Here is a 15,843-nt window from a genome sequence, read left to right as displayed (position 1 = left end):
TGGTCCTTTTTAACCCAGGCCATTCTATCATTCTATGGTTCTATGAAACCGACACACACACCTTGAGGTTGGGAGACATCAGGAACCATCCTGGAAGGGACAACGAGGCCGTGCAATGTGGCCTTCACAGCTCAAGGCAGATCACACCTCTCTAAACCAGCCCTCATGGCATCTCTGTTAGACTGAGGATGGGGTTAATGGTCCCCGTGGGAAGGACTAGGCAAAGGCAGTAGAGAAGAAAACACACTTTGAAAATAAGCCAAGGCTTGTTGAGAGAACATAAGTTGGTGACAAGATCCCTGTCTGGGAGCAACTGTTTCTTCTGCCTGGCCAGGGTGTTGTGCTGTGACAGCAACAGCTTGCACAGGGATCGCAAGGGACACACATGGGGACTGCTGCGTGCTATGACACCCTGCCCTGACTTTGGGCAGCTCTTGTTCCTGCTGCCTCAGAAAGGCTTCCTGAGAAGGAGAGATGTTAGATTAGAAGTTAGCCTTGAGGCTAACACTGGGAAATAATTTGTGGAGGGAAAGAAAGTACATATTTGGTCGGGTCTACATGCCAGATCTTGAACCAGCAGGGCTGTTTTGGCAAGAACTGTGGGTTTGTTTGACTGAAAAAGATATGAGTTCAAGGCTGATTGCATCTTTACGGCCTAGAATTGCTTTACAGCTGTAATTTATTCTCCCTTTTGTACAGGAATAGCTCTGGCAAGAGTTGGTTTTGCTAAAACTAACACCCGGAGGGTTAGCCAAGTACAATTATTCACTGCCTGACAAAACAGAAACTCAGGATCGTGAAAACCTGTGAAGCAACAGGTTCAGCACCAAGCAGAGGGAAGCACTCCATGTGCTGAGTGTATGGACTGCCTTTAGAGAGTCTTGTGGGTGCTGATGTGAGGTGGACAGGTTTGCAGACTTTGAAGTACACATTACTCCACCTCTTGCTCGGACAGCAGGGGAGCCACCAGCTTCTGGAAGAGATACTGCAAGAAATTCATGGTAGAGTTCTCCTGTACTCTTGACACACACAAGGCACCTGATGGAGCGATCAACCCATTTGAATGCCAGGATCTTCACCTAGGGATAGCCTGAATGGCAGTACATCTAAAACACCATTCACAAGTTTGTCATCCTCCTCTCCCTGGTTGAAGGCAAGATGGCAGTGTTTAGACAGCACTAGCACTTGGAAAGGTACTTTAGCACAGCATAGTAGGATTGCTTTTAAATGACATCTTAGCACCTGTGGAGCACAAACAGAAGCAAGGCTTTGATGCAGTGAGGACTCCTCCATTCAAACATGTTTCTGATCTTGTAAAATCCTTATGAAATATAATCATTATAAAATCTGAATTTGTATGTTCATCAGAAAGGTTTTTCAAAGCTGCAGGGATAAGAAGTGAAGTTGCTTTTATTTATCTTAGTGTAAATCAGGAATATGTAGAATTAATCATTAATCATAATACAGGTATCCTTTTTCTAACCTTGCTCATCCATCTCTGCACTGAGCCCAGGTCTTGTCCTTCAAACACAGCTTTCAGATCATGCCAGTTCATCCTATGTGATGTCTGAAATCAAGGCATGTTATATGCCCTTATTTCTTCTTCTTCCAAAGGTGCTGGTATTACTCAGAAACTCAGAAAAGCTTGTACATGTCAGCTCCAAGAAGAGATGTGATATTTTTTTTTACAAGCAGCAAAATCCAAATACAGTAAGCAAGCTCTACCACACCCCTCCTTTGCATTTTCATGGAAGCATCTTAAAAAAGCCTCACAAAATGGGTGCACTTGTAATGTTTTAGCACAAGATGGCTGCAAACTGTAGAGCAAATTTCATATCATTAATGTTGTGTTTCTGTGTAACTGAAAGTCTTGAGCTCTAAATGGCCGTACTTCAGCAAAAGGTGGGATAAATTTAATTTCCATGGGAATTTCTTTAGAATAATGCACTAGCAAATTTCCAATGAAGAATTAAATGTCCGTGCTAAAGCATATGGCCAGTATTTTTGGCTATCAGAAAACACTTTTTCATTTTTTGTTTGTTCAGGACCTGCTGCTACTAACTCCATTTTCGTGTGCACCCTCTGCTGCTAATGACTCCATTTTCTGGGCATCCCCTTCAGCATGAGATGCTATCAGTTCTTCTTCTGGAATAAACTGAACAGGCCAGCACCCTCTTGGTTGGCTTGCTGCATTATCCTCACCCACCTTTCCAATTTGATGAAGATCCTTGACAATTATTTTCTCAGTATCTTCTAGAACCGTTGTCAATAAATTAAATAGGAGAGCAATCCAGGCAAGTCCAAAAAGAATCCAAATGGCCACAATTGTTCGGTAGTAGGAAAAATAAATCCTGCCAGGTTGTTTACCTGCAGGTAGGGGGAGAGAAAGGAGGAGAAAATTAACAAATTAAACTGGCCTTGCCTGTGTAAAACAGGCAAGCCTAATGGACTCAATTAATGTATTTAATTTCAGCCTGGAGAAGAGAAGGCTGCGGGGTGACCTCATTGCAGCCTATCAATACCTGAAGGGAACCTACACCCACGAGGGGAGTAAACTCTTCAAAAGGGCTGACAACAGCAGGACTAGGGGAAATGGATCGAAGTTGAAGGAGGGAAGATTTAGGTTGGATGTTAGGGGGAAGTTCTATACAAGGAGAGTGGTTAGGCCCTGGAACGGGCTGCCCAGGGAGGTTGTGGATGCCCCGTCCTTGGATGTGTTTAAGGCCAGGTTGGACGGGGTCCTGGGCAACCTGATCTGAATGTGTGTGTTTGGTGGCCCTGCTAGGCAGGGGGGTTGGAACTACATGATCCTTGAGGTCCCTTCCAACCCGGGTGATTCTGTGATTCTGTGTGATTCTGTGTGATTTTACACTTAATGCTTCAAGGTGACTTTCATTGTGATGGAATACTACAGTATGCAATGTATAAAATACACCAGCAGTACTCCAGGTCAGAGGAAAGCATGTTCTAGATTCAGGCTGACTGAGACTCTGAGTCTCTTGTGTCTTCAATTTTATATATGTTAGCACACAAGATGGTCTCTCCAAAAGATATACTGAGATTGGTGTGGATTGGCCTCCAAGCAAGTTACTGTGATTCTGTAAAATGCGATTATGACCTGATAGGTAATTGCTCTAAATTACTGATATGCTTAATTGAAATTGCAATTTCTACTTGACTTTTGAATGGACTCAGGAGCATTTTCCATTAATAAAGTAGATGACTGATGAGAACTCACTACTTGCCAAGAACACAAGTTTCTATGTTGGAAATTAGTGGACTGGAGCTTATTTCATGCAGTCTGTACCACTTAGCATCACCTAGCCTTACACACCCACTTTTCTGCATGGGTCACTTCATTTGTTTGCTCAGATGTCAGCAATCCACAAGCAATGTTCAGAAAGCATTTGTTCCTACTGCATCTAGTTCCCCTCTGTTGAAATGATACGGTCCTGGCATCAGCACAAAAACTTAGTAATGCTGCTTGGTGAATGTTGCAAGTCATTGTTAAGGGTGAATCCATATAGCAGAGATAACAGCAACATGCATGGACAGGGAGATCACCACAACCTGGTGGAGCATTTCACATTCTGAAGCTGCCCAGATCAGGATGCTGGCATCCCATTTCATGTCCTGCAGCACTTTGCATTAAATAAATCAACTAGTTGGATTTTTGTACTTCCTCATGCAAAACTTTGGAAATGGGGCAGCAGTGAGCTGGTTTGTAATCATGAATAGAAAACCGACAGCTGGTTTAATTTCTTTTGCTGGGACTGAGAAGCTGTCAGGTAGAGAAGCTGTCAGGCTTCCTGTAAAGCATCTCTTTTTCTGTTCTGTGTGAAGCTCATCGTGTGGGGTTAGGACTTCAACACTGTTTGCAAAGCAGCTAGTAATATCTACGTAACGTTAACTCAAAGCTGAACTTCAGTAAGGCATAAAGCTGGTTCACAGACCAAGGGGAGTTCCACCCTAGAAATGTCACCGATGTGTCCACGTGCTGCGAACAGCTGAATCAGGACTGTCAACTTCCTAGGATTTCTCCCCATACAAAACAGGCTTTATCTCATCCTTGAAGTACAGCAGCTACAAAAATCAGAATTACTGAAATGCAAATAAACTCATGCTTGTCCTCTTCCATTTGGTCAGCACAAAACTATTGGTCATTTGTAATCAATTCTAAACACACAAGATGAAGAACATTCATTCTGACTGTTGTGTTCAGAAGCTGTGTGTGGCATTAAAACTTATCATAGAATTGCTCAGGTTGGAAAAGACCTTCAAGATCATCAAGTCCAACCACAACCTAACCATGCTACTCTAACTCTAACCACCCTCTGCTAAATCATGTCCCTGAGCACCACATCCAAACAGTTTTTAAACACATTCAGGGCTGGTGACTCAACCACCTCCCTGGGGAGCCCATTGCAGTGCAGTGCAGTACAACCCTTTCTGTAAAAGAAGTTTTTCCTGATATCCAATGTAAACTTACCCTGGCACAACTTGAGGCATTTTACTGCCATTGTTTGACAACTACTGCAGGAAAAAAAAACTGCAGCTCCAGTTAAGTCATCTTAAAGAAGAACTCACAGAGCCAGGAGGCTCGTCTAATTCGTTCAACCGTGTTTGTAAAATAACATGTTTACACCTGAGGAAAGTGCTATTGAAGTAGCTATTCTGGGGCTATTGCTCTTGTAATTGCAAAACTCAAGTATTAGCTCCAAAGCTTCCTTCTTGAACCAATGCCGAGGAAAAGCCTGTATTGGAGAGATGCTGGCAGAACAGGTTGTTGTAGAGAAATCCTTGATACTTCAAGGAATCCAGGTGTTCTGTTGCTTCTCCCATGGACACACACTTGACTCCTGGTTTTCACTGTGGATTTCTTCTAGAAGCTGATTCTGTTCAGAGTGTATTTTGACCAGCAGAGTCACAAAGTGTTTTGAGAAGCACACCAACAAGCTGGAGTGTGGCTTCAACGGTGTGACATCAGAGGAACCTCCTAAGCTCTAACTTGGGAAGACACAGCACATGCAGTAGTGCATGAGGATACTAAAGAAGGCTGCTCTTAAAGTGATGTACCTATTTAAGATCCACTTCTCATAGATTTTCATGAGTAGATTTTCCCACTGCCCTGTGACTATAGTTTCTACTTCTTGGACTTCTGTAAAATCATGTCTTCTGAAACACAAGCACTTATATTTTCACTGTATACTCTGAAATGTAAGTCTTAGGTGGCTAAAGCAGGGATATGTATCTTATATGGCAGTCACAACTATCTCGTTTTCATATATGCAAACTCCTGGGCTTGTTGAATTCTACCCTTCCCTCCCCAAAATATTTGGCTTTTTGCACCCCATCTCATTACGTTTATACAACTCTGTGCTTTCATCAGCTCATGAAATCCTAGAAAGACAAGTATTTCCTCCAAAATCTTACAAAGCAAAGACTGGTCAAAGACTAGACAGAAGATTTGTCTCTAGAGTACACTGATGACCTGTGCAGTCAACCCACAGTAATTAAAGTTGCAACCCTGGTGCTTTGCTGCACCTCCTCTCTGAAATCAATCTTACCTACTACGTAATCTCCAAAGCCAATGGTGCTGAGGGTGATAAATGCAAAGTAAATTCCTTCACTGTAGGACCAACCCTCTGTGATCTGGAAGAACAGTGATGGCAAACACAGGAACACTAGGATCCCAGTCACAAGGAAGAACAGAAGGGTCAGAAATTTGATCTTCTTCTGAAAAAGAAACAACTAAATTACAATCATGATTTGACACACTAGCAGGCCGTATATAACGCTTGGTATTCAAAATGGGTGACCACCTAGGAACACCTTCTATAATCACTGTGTGTTGCCCTGAAGCAGGGGGAATCTATGCATTAAAGGTGTTCCATATCCATACTAAACCTGAGAGATATAGTCTTTTTTTTTTTTTTTTTAATTTATTTATTCTGTTAGCCTTTAATGCCCACGCATATGGAAGGAATTCCCAATGACTTTTACCAGAATTAGGCCATTTCCAGTTTTCACTAAACGACATCACTTTTAGCTAGCTTTCAGACATTCAGGTATTCCCAAGAACACTCAATTTTGCCTTGGAAAATAGATATTTAAAAAAATAATTTCCAATATTGCTTGCAGTATCTTACAGAGTCTTGACTGTTAACTTTATCATTGCATCTGTACCACAACTTAAATCTTACCCAGTGGATAAGTGACTACAAGGAGACCTTTAACAAACAAACTCCTGATGAAGAATTGTCTAGCCAGTGACTTTTGAACCATCCTACCACCAAGCAGCTATGAAGCAACTGTGGTTGGATAAAAAGACTTGTCAGACAGTAAGATTTTTCAACAGATACATCTATCTTATATGCACATTTTTTAAGTCTAGATTGTCTGGAAATGAATGGCAACTGCTGGGTATTTTCTCATGCCTTTATGTGTCGTGCCTGTGCTAGATTCAACATCTAATCTAGCCTTACATGCTACTTAAGTTTGCCAGACACAGGAGGATACTGAACAGTTTGATCAGAGTTGTCTGTAACATTCATACCTAATCCTAATGAAGAGAATTACAGCAGGAGACACAGAAGAGCCAATCTCACTTCATCAGAAGCATTGAGAGAATGTGAGAAGCTCCCAATAACCTGCACCATAACCAGAACAGAGATACCGTGCCTCCAGCCCCCTGCAAGTGCCTCCTCACCTCTCAGCAGCTGGGCTCAAATGGGCAACTTGAGCCTCAATTTTCCTTGCTGTAGAAGTCAAAGGCGGAAAGGGACTAAAGGACTGCGTAACGAATAAGGAGGGGTGACACGTTAAGCACTGAGCCAGCGTCTACTGAAACTCCTACAGCTCAGCTACTTCACAGCTCTCTTCTCTCAAGGTGAGATGCTAAATCACCTATCTCTGAGCTGCCAATAAAGAGGGGCAAGTACTTCCCTAGTGTTAGCTCCTGAGATAAGTGTCTAGAGAAGTGGAAGGAAGCACTCTCTCTCTCTCTCTCTCTTTCCATTGATTGCTGAAGTGGGCTCAGACATGCTATGTAGATGAACAGGCAAAGCGTATTCCCCTCTCTGAAAACCTCCTCTATTTGCCTCCTCTGCTTAGCTCTGCAGGGAAAGAATACTTCTTTTCCTCTCCTAGCACAGTGCCCAACACAGCAAGAGAACAAACGTAACAGAGGATAATGCCAGGATGTATCTTGGAAAAAAGCCTAGAAACTAGCATGTCACTGTGCCTAAGTAAAACCAATTACCTTTCTCATTCCTTTTTCGTACAGGAATTTCCCCAGCTTTTTACACAGCAGTGAGAGGATCTTACCAACACGGTGCAGAAAAACAATATTCAGAGGGATTCCAAAGAGAGCAAAAAAGACACAGAAGATCTGGCCCCCAACAGTTTTAGGACGTAGCGTGCCATAACCTATGAAAAGAAAGATATGTCAGAGGGGATATTCCAGAGAGCTGGAGCAATCCATGATCACATTCACACACAACCAAGCCTGGCCTGCCTTTGTTTCCAGAAAATGTGGCTAGCACTTCCTAGCCTACATACTCACTTTTCTCTGGCAAAACTAGAAAGCAGAAATGATTCATCCTGGATGTTCTGTGGGATGCAGAGTGCTGTTCTTACAACCAAGCCTTAATGGGAATGAAAGCGTAATCTAAAAGCAGTTATGGAAAATACGCGTTTCCCGTGAGAAATACACAGGAAGACAAAAACCAGAAGGCTGGGGAGCTGGAAGATGTCAAGTCTAGAGTCTCAGGCTGTTTCTCATGCCAGAATCAAACAATCTGCCTTCTTGTAGATACACCTGTGTGTTAGTGACCGCCGTGGCTGAATGCCGGTAGGTTGGTACGTCCAGATACTGGCTGAGACACTGTAGGGTGCATTACAACACCTTGCACTAATTAACCCAGACCTTACTGGTAGTCAGTTCATTCATGCCAGAGAGATAATTTACTTAAAATTCTATTAAAAGAGGATTTAGATAAGTAATGGAACAACAGCTGCAGAACTCCAAACATATCCTTTAATGGACTGTAGGCTTTGCTGCTCTTAGACCCCATGAGGTACATCTTTAAGTGCTAGAGTTCTGTACTTTGTGTATGTCCTTATTTTATCCTCACCATGAGAAAAAGCACTTTCCAGAGCACAGTTCAACTCAAGACATCCATTATTTGGAAAACTGCATGTTTTCCTCTGGGGAGATGACAAATAAAACAACTGAGTGATTAACTGGCTGCTAAGACTCAGATGCTCGAGGTGTTTTGTGCTTCCTGTTGCACAAATATTGCATTTTCATGGCAGCAAAGCCAAGATAGGTGAAGACGGGTAAAAGTACCTCACTAAGAGACCTATGCAGTAAGGGGGCAGAGAAACAAGCAAATGGGACTTTTCCTGGGACAGCCTTTCTCGCTCAGTGGAGAAACAAATTTGATGGGAAGAAACCCTTTTGCTTGGGAGAGAAACGCCACAATGAAAAAACTACAATAATACAGGTAATGGCAAGGAATGGATTGGCTATTAATATGTAAATATTGCTGTTTCCATGAAATGTCTGTCTTTCATGTGATGGGTCAGGAGACTTCCAGAGTACTCAGCAGTTTTCTATAATAAAATGACCTCTTCAACACTGATGGAGTCTGACTTATAACCACAGTGCTGAGGAGCAGAAAAATAAAAAAAATCAGTGAGATTTGATTTTCAGTTCAAGTTCTTTGGTGGTGTTTGGACAATGTTATCAACAGGGGAAAGCGATTCTTCTTTCTCTTCTCCAGATCCTCCTAAAGAATTTTTCTGTGTTATACTAAAAGGGTTCCAGCAGATGAGTGCGAACTGCTGGAAAACACTTTGCTCAAGTCTCTACGTCCCCTTTCTTCTATGGCAAGAAATCTCCGTATGGGTTCATGCAACACCAACACACCTGCCACGATGCTGGGGCACCACAGGGACACAAGGCATGTCACACTTACAGGTCACAGGCACAGCTGTGCTTAGGGTGTAGTGGGAGAGGCCTCAGCTTGTGAAAACATACATTTAACCCTCATTGCATGACAGTGTGAAGCAGCAGCCATAAGCATGCTCAAATTCTGCAGGCCTTTGCTTTTTGGGATGCATATTTGAGGGAAAGGGAGAGACAGGCAGGGGCAAGCAGCCCCTGGGATGGTCAGAATAGCTTGAAGAAGCAGTGCAAAAGTCTTAGAAATTGCCTTGTCCTCTTCTCATTTCTTCCTTCCCAGCAAAGTTCACTTATTTCATACCATTCTTTTATGCTTTACTCCACTCCCAGATTTAAAGCCTGTCTGACCATAGAATAAAAATCAGATGTTGGACAGTCAAATCTTCTACCCACAACTGACAGCAGAACAAGATTTTAATAGATGGCTTGAAAAGAAGAAACAAGCGAGGTAAAAAAAAGAAAAAAGATCAAAATGAAAGACTATTGGTATTCTAAAATTCAAAGTAATACACAAAGATTTGGGCATCAGTGAGGGCTCAGGACCACGTCAGTAGCTGCCTCCCATGCAAGCCAATAAAGAACTGGACTTTCTATCCTTGAAAGTTTAGGTCCTAGTAAGCAGACATAAACATCACACACACACACACAAATATGGGAATCACAGAACAGACCTATTGTGGAGACCACTGTGCCTGCAAAGAAGAAGGAGTTACTGAAATCCCAGTTGCTGTTTTCAGTCTGTGATTCATTTCCAATAGGGTAAACTCCGTTCTGAATTGCTTCAGTCAGGTTCTGGAAGGGAAGGCATTATTATTATTTTTTTTTAATCAACGCAACTGCTTTTCTCAAGTCTTTGCTGAACGAGTGCTACAGATTAAGACAACTGCTGCTCCTTTCCTGTGAACACCACTCACTTTGTTTTCGTTAATGCTCTAACACCACTCACACCTTTGCTGCCAAGGTTAGCTGGCAGGTTTTTGAAAGTTTGCCTTTTGCCCTGCAGTTACGTTGAGTGCTCTTATGGCTTTTAGGAGAACTTGTTTGTTTCAGTGTGAAGTTCACCCCTAAAGACCTTGCTTCTTGCAGGCTAAGTACTTGAGGGGGGGGAGGGAAGGGATCTACAGAAGACACAGCAGAACAAAGCAGCCCACCAATTGAACTGATGGGGCGCCTGGTTTTGAGTTTGCCCTTGAGATTTTAGTGGTGCAGCTGGGATCTAATTGCTCACCTGTATGCAGGCATTAGTGAGTTACAGCTGGGTACACGTGACACACACAAAATGTAGTTTTAAGGCTGTAGTCTCATTGGAGCTACATATTTATAAAGTCACTGGTTTGCAAAGCATTAATACTGATGCAACTACAATCAGAATCCAGCCTGACATGTACAGCATTCTGCAAGGGGCATGCGTGAACCTGGACAATGTTGACAATGCAGCCTTCGAGATGAAGTTCAGTGAACATCTGTTGGAGAAGGCTTGGGTTGAACTGAGACTGTCCTGTGGCAGGATCTCCCAAGCCCTTACCTCCTTATCTCCCAAGCCCTTCCAGCCCTATCATCAATAACTCTATGCATTTTCAGTCCCCTTCCTTCTGTGGATTTCATTCTAAATGATGTTGGTTTTTCTGAGGCTTAAAAAACAAGAAAAACAACAAGAAAGAAACCCAGTATCCAACTGGCCTGCCTCAGCAAGCAGAGGACATTCATCTAGACATTTGGGATGCAGACTGATTTCTACAGAAGCAGCAGAAACAAAATCCAAGGCTGAGCCCAAGCAAAGACAAGGTATTAGATGAAATAAACTGCACCAGGAAGGCTTTAACTCCTCTTCCCTCACCATTTTACTACAGTCCCAGAAAGTCAAGGCTAACGTAAGTCCTGGCAGCCCTTGCACAAGGATTGTCCTGAAGAAGTTTATTTTTTTTTCTTCTCTCCTACCCATTCCCCCCCTCCAAAAGAAAAAAATAAAATAAAATCCATGATGAAGGGGATGCGTGCACATGTGAACTCTGGGCTGAGCCACTGTTTGCATTTTTAGAAATAGTGGTTCCCTCCCTTCTCTCCTTATCCTCAAAATACGCTCATTAAGAGCTCCATTACTTTCCCATGCAGACATGCTTCCTGGCAAGGCTATTTGCAATCCTTGTTTTCTTTGCACTGTAGCAAATGCAGCTAAGAAACATCTATGATGGAGTGAGAAATGTAGTCAATCTCAGTTTCCCATGCTGTGACCAGAAGCTCCTTTCTCTTGACTGTGCTGCCTATTTAACTTCTGCAGCACAGAATTGTAGGATGGCTTGAGCTGTAAGGGACCTCGAGGATCACCAAGTTCCAATCCCCACCGTTTTCTAGAAAGAAACCCTGACTGTGTTATGCTTCCTGTAGGAATTTAAGCACCTTTATTTTCCTCCAACAGATTATTTCAGGGTTTGCTACATTGTTCTCTTGTGCTGTGTGTGGCAACCACTTCCATTACTTTCAGACAGCCTCATTTTTCTGCTGCGCCACCCACTGGAGATGAGCATAGCCCCACTGAAAGATGTACCAGCAGGAGGCACAAACCCAAAGAACTGAGCCATCTTAGAGCAGGGAGTGTTAACAGCTGACACACAACGTTTTATCACACCACATCAACTTGTACTTGTGTACAGATCAGTATGATCTACCTCCTTAAACCAGGGAAAGGGTTTGGGGTTTGCAAAAATAATCCAGATGAACACACCAGCAAGAACACAGAGAGAGAGAGTTATCTTTGCAGCAAGGATGAATAGGAAATAACATTTGAGGGGGAAATGGGCAGGAGAAAGGGCTTGCACAGGGCGGGCACCCACCTTCATAAACTGCTCCATCTCTGCCACTGTGAGGTGAGTGAAATTCTGCAGAAAAGCCTCCTTCATCTGAGCAGCTGCCATTTTCTGCTGCTTTTCAGCAGTCCTCTCCAGTGCCTGGAACACAGCTGCACCCACCAGCAAGTAGACGAAGTAGCTGCCCACCAGCAAACCTGTCTGCAGCTTGCCACTGCACATGGCCCTCGGTAAGGGACAGGGAGAGATTGGTAAATCCCACAAACTCCTGAGGAGCCTCCCCTAGGCAGGAAGAGCCCTCCCAGCTGCTGTTTCCACTGGGATCTTGCGCTGACAGGGACAGCGAGCTGTCAAATACACTCAAGGGGAGGCTGGGAGTTTAAAAAAAAAAAAAAAAAAAAAACAACCCTTTCCACTCTCTGGGCTGCATGCTGTTTAGGGATTTCCTCTTGTCTGTGAAACTCTGACTTGCTGAGTTCTCAGGAAAAATGAGTCAGGATGTTAGGAGCTGGCAGGTGGCCATCTCCTCCTGCTCAAGGAACACTCACCAGAGGCTCTAGGCACAGGTGAGGACAGTCCTCAAAGGGCCCATAGTGGAGCTTTCTTGGAGAAAAACACTGTTTTCCCTTCTCTGCCTCCAACTGATGCCTAGAACTGTGCCCCAAGGCTCACAAAGACCCTTCTTGCTCTGTGTTCAGGGGCAGCATCGGGCAAATGCAGCTGGACTGCTCTCCTGCAGTTCACTAATCTGCTTGTAGGACAGAGAATGATCATGAAGACCTGCAAAGAGCAAACTAGGAGAACCAGGCAATGTGCGTAAGGTCAGGACTGCCACTGGGAAGAGCCAGGAGGAGCACAGAATCATAGAAACGTTTGAGTTGGAAGGGGCCCTAAAAAGCCATCAGGTCCCACTCTGCAAGCAAGGACACCTATAGCCTCATGAGGTGCTCAGAGCCCTGTCCAGTTTGATCTCCAGAGTCTCCATGGCATCTCCCACCTCCTTGGGCAACCTGTGCCAGTGCCTTACCATGCTTTTTGAAAAAAATTTATTCCTTATATCCAATCTAAATGTCCTCTCTTTTAGCTTGAAACCATTTCCCTCTGTCCTGTCATAACAGACCCTGCTGAAGAGTCTGATCCCTTCTTTCTTATACCCCTTTCATGAAATTCAGCAAAGATCAGTGCAAAGTCATGCCCCAAGGAAAGCAGAACCCCTAGCAAGGACTGACTAACTGTGGAGCAACTCTGAGGAAAAGGATGTGAGGATCCAGAGAGGCTCTGCAATCTCCATTTCTGTGTTTTCTATGACCCAGTTGGATACAGTCCTGAACACCTGGTCTGACCGCAGAGATGATATAATTTTGAGGAAAAGGTTGGACCTGCCAAGGTCACTTCTCACCTGAATCATCCTGTGATCCTGCAATGTCAGGAAAGAATTAATTACAGAAAAGTCATACTGGTATCAGCACATAGAAGAAAATGCAGAGGCTTGGAGGCTGGTTTCATGGAGCTGATGTAAACAAGAAACGGCAGATGGCTCCACTCTGACAAGTGCAGGTTGTCCTTTCACACATAAATCTGTTTTACCTCAGAGGAAAACAGGAAAACTATGAATGAAAGTAAGTAGCTCTGCAACACCTTTAAAATGAAAAGATTTTCATTAAAGTTACTGGAAAAGGGCTTGTAGAAACCGGATCCGACTTCCTTTCACTTCTTTTAAAGCTACGGAGTGTGGAAGGTGTGTTTCTTCCTCAGATCTCATCGGCTTCTGTACTGTTCTGTAAATAAGAGCACCTGCAGCTTTACCTTTTCATGTCTCTCAGACTCCCAGCTCTGTGAGATGAGAGAAACACCATTATGTATGCAAATACTGTATTTCCTCATCTACAGACTGCAGGCATGCGGGTAACAGAGAAGAATTCTTTTCTCAGTAAGATGGAAGGAAAAACATTAATCTCATAGAAGATGCTGAGAGTTTTGAATTCACTTGCAGTTGTTTAACCAGGGTGGGTAACGGAGCCATGTTCTTCTCATGCTCTCTTTATTGGTTTGGTAGTTCCTCATTCTTATTTTGGACTCTCAATATGATCACAGCTGTTTTTTAGAGACAGCTCTTTCACAGTCTATTCATCTCCTAGCATAGAGGCAATTCCTCTGCCCCTCTGCTCTGTCTATCTCATCCAAAAAGCTTTTAGCCTTCAATGTTAGTGTCCCAGTTATGTTATTTGTCCCACCGTGTTTTCATGATACCAATTAGGTCACAGTTTTCTAATTGCACAGTGACTTCCAGCTCCTCTTGCTAATTTCTAAGTCAGCCTGCATTAAAGTAATGGCATTTCAGCCAGGCTATCAGCCATGTTATGTTCTCGGAGGAGCCCTCCTGAATTCCTCTGGGAAAAATCGGAGGTTTTCCCCTTCTGCTTTCTAAAGTGACAGTGTTCCCTGGTTCTTCCCTGTCACTCAGAAGTACATCCCCTTCCCTCACTGAATCTTCAGCCCAGGATGTTTTTGCTCCACTGGTCAGTTGCATCCCATCCAATGTCAACGTGCCTGGTCTCTCAAAAAGGACATCATCAATCACGGAACCCGAAACTTTGAGTGTGACACCACCCACACACCAGTCATTCAACTGATCTGTTCTCCTCCTTCTACCTGGGTCCCAGGCGGAGGTCCCTGGGAGGTCCCTCCCCATACTCCCAATTCCTTCAACATCCTTCCAAGGAACATGAAGTCTCTTTTAATACTTGAAATTTCCTTCTTGCAGCCTCAGCTGACCCAACTTGAAGAAGCAGGAGTGGATCGTATTCCTCTGGCTTTATAAGACTCAGTAGCCTCTTCTTATTGTCTGAGCGACGGACAAATGGGTACCTCTGAGCGAGGAGTCCTCAGTTACTAACATCCTTTGCCTGTTTTTGGTGGCATTGATTCTAAATTGGGTCCTTGGTTGGAGCAACTTAATGTGGTTGTCTCTTCCTGAATCTAAATCATTTACCCGTGCCCTCACCTTTTTCCAACCCCGGGCCCTTGCATCTGTTGCTTAAGGGCACTACAGGAGGAGACAACTCGTGCTCTAAGCAGAGACGAAGGTCCAGTTTCCCCTGTCTTGTGTGTTTCTGTGGTCTGTCTTCTCAAAGTTGGAATCTAGTTTAGTTTCCTCCTCTTGCAGGAATTTAAGACAGGGCTGGCAGTCTGCCCATGTCACTGCGCAACACCGGGCATCAATCTCTACCTATCTGATTTCTGAATACTATGCATCCAGGTGATTTCCTCATGCAATTCAGCCATTTGCTCAAAAAGTTCATCAAAAAAAGCACACTGCACCCACGATACCCCACTCTGCCTTCAGGCCTTTAGTCCTTCCTGCACGAACTACCACACCAAGACCAAACTGATATGCCACGTGCTGATTGCCACGTTCCTGGTCACTCCATCCCTGAGGCTGCCTTTGTACACATTAGGGTGTTATGCTGCTCCATTTCAGAATGTTCCTGCGCTGGAGCTGATTGCCTTGGAGAATATAGCATGTTTACTATTTGTGCAGGCTGACTGACAGCCTTGGAACTGAGCTTAAGTACAGGTAGGTTGAAATGGGTTCTTGGGCTATTGGCAGGGTGAGCGGAAGCCTTGGAGGAACTGGCCAGTGCCCTGGTAATTATGAAGGTTGCGTGTCTGGTAAGGTAGTTAATATCTTTTGTTCCAATACCAGGACACAACCAGTGACGCAGCTATGGGACCAGGGAAAGAGAAGTGATGCAGACTTCTCACAACTGCATTTTTTACACAGTCTATTGCAGGGAAATCCATGCAGCGAGATCCGGTAATGGAGGGCAGGGAGCATTTCCTGCCTGGGACACAACGTGCTGGTACAAGCCAGCCGCAGCCCTGTTCTTGCTCCCTTCTGATCCCATAGTACCCATGGTACAAACATATTCCTTTTCTACTCATGGCATTCATTATCTTGCTGCAGCTTCGTGCATTCAGTGTCCTCAGGCTGATTATAGCCTGAAATGAACTCCAGATTAATGGAAATGCTATCAGTTGCTACAGAAATACCTTGTCATGTGGTAGCAG

General features: G+C 43.9%; 1 protein-coding gene across 2 annotated transcripts; it reads right to left on the bottom strand.

The window, feature by feature from the left end:
- Nucleotides 1–1,392: 1,392 nt before the first annotated feature.
- Nucleotides 1,393–12,104, bottom strand: LOC122157992 (potassium channel subfamily K member 16-like). 2 transcript variants are annotated; one of them, XM_042814283.1, is made up of 5 exons: nucleotides 11,800–12,104; nucleotides 9,640–9,760; nucleotides 7,262–7,428; nucleotides 5,568–5,736; nucleotides 1,393–2,367 (listed from the first exon to the last, which is right to left on the bottom strand). In XM_042814283.1, the coding sequence occupies exons 1-5, from the start codon at nucleotides 11,992–11,994 to the stop codon at nucleotides 2,042–2,044; spliced, it is 978 nt and encodes a 325-aa protein (XP_042670217.1). In that variant the 5' UTR covers nucleotides 11,995–12,104; the 3' UTR covers nucleotides 1,393–2,041. The 2 variants fall into 2 exon arrangements, with proteins under 2 accessions (XP_042670217.1, XP_042670218.1); XM_042814284.1 differs by having other exon boundaries at nucleotides 5,568–5,733.
- Nucleotides 12,105–15,843: the final 3,739 nt, after the last annotated feature.

The sequence above is a fragment of the Centrocercus urophasianus genome, unplaced genomic scaffold, assembly GCF_019232065.1.
Source record: "Centrocercus urophasianus isolate 14NV4802_14NV808 unplaced genomic scaffold, USGS_Curo_1.0 seq_14, whole genome shotgun sequence".
In the NCBI taxonomy this organism is placed as follows: Eukaryota; Metazoa; Chordata; class Aves; order Galliformes; family Phasianidae; genus Centrocercus; species Centrocercus urophasianus.
Note: the sequence above shows the minus strand (reverse complement) of the source record. Positions and strands in the feature narration are given on the sequence as shown.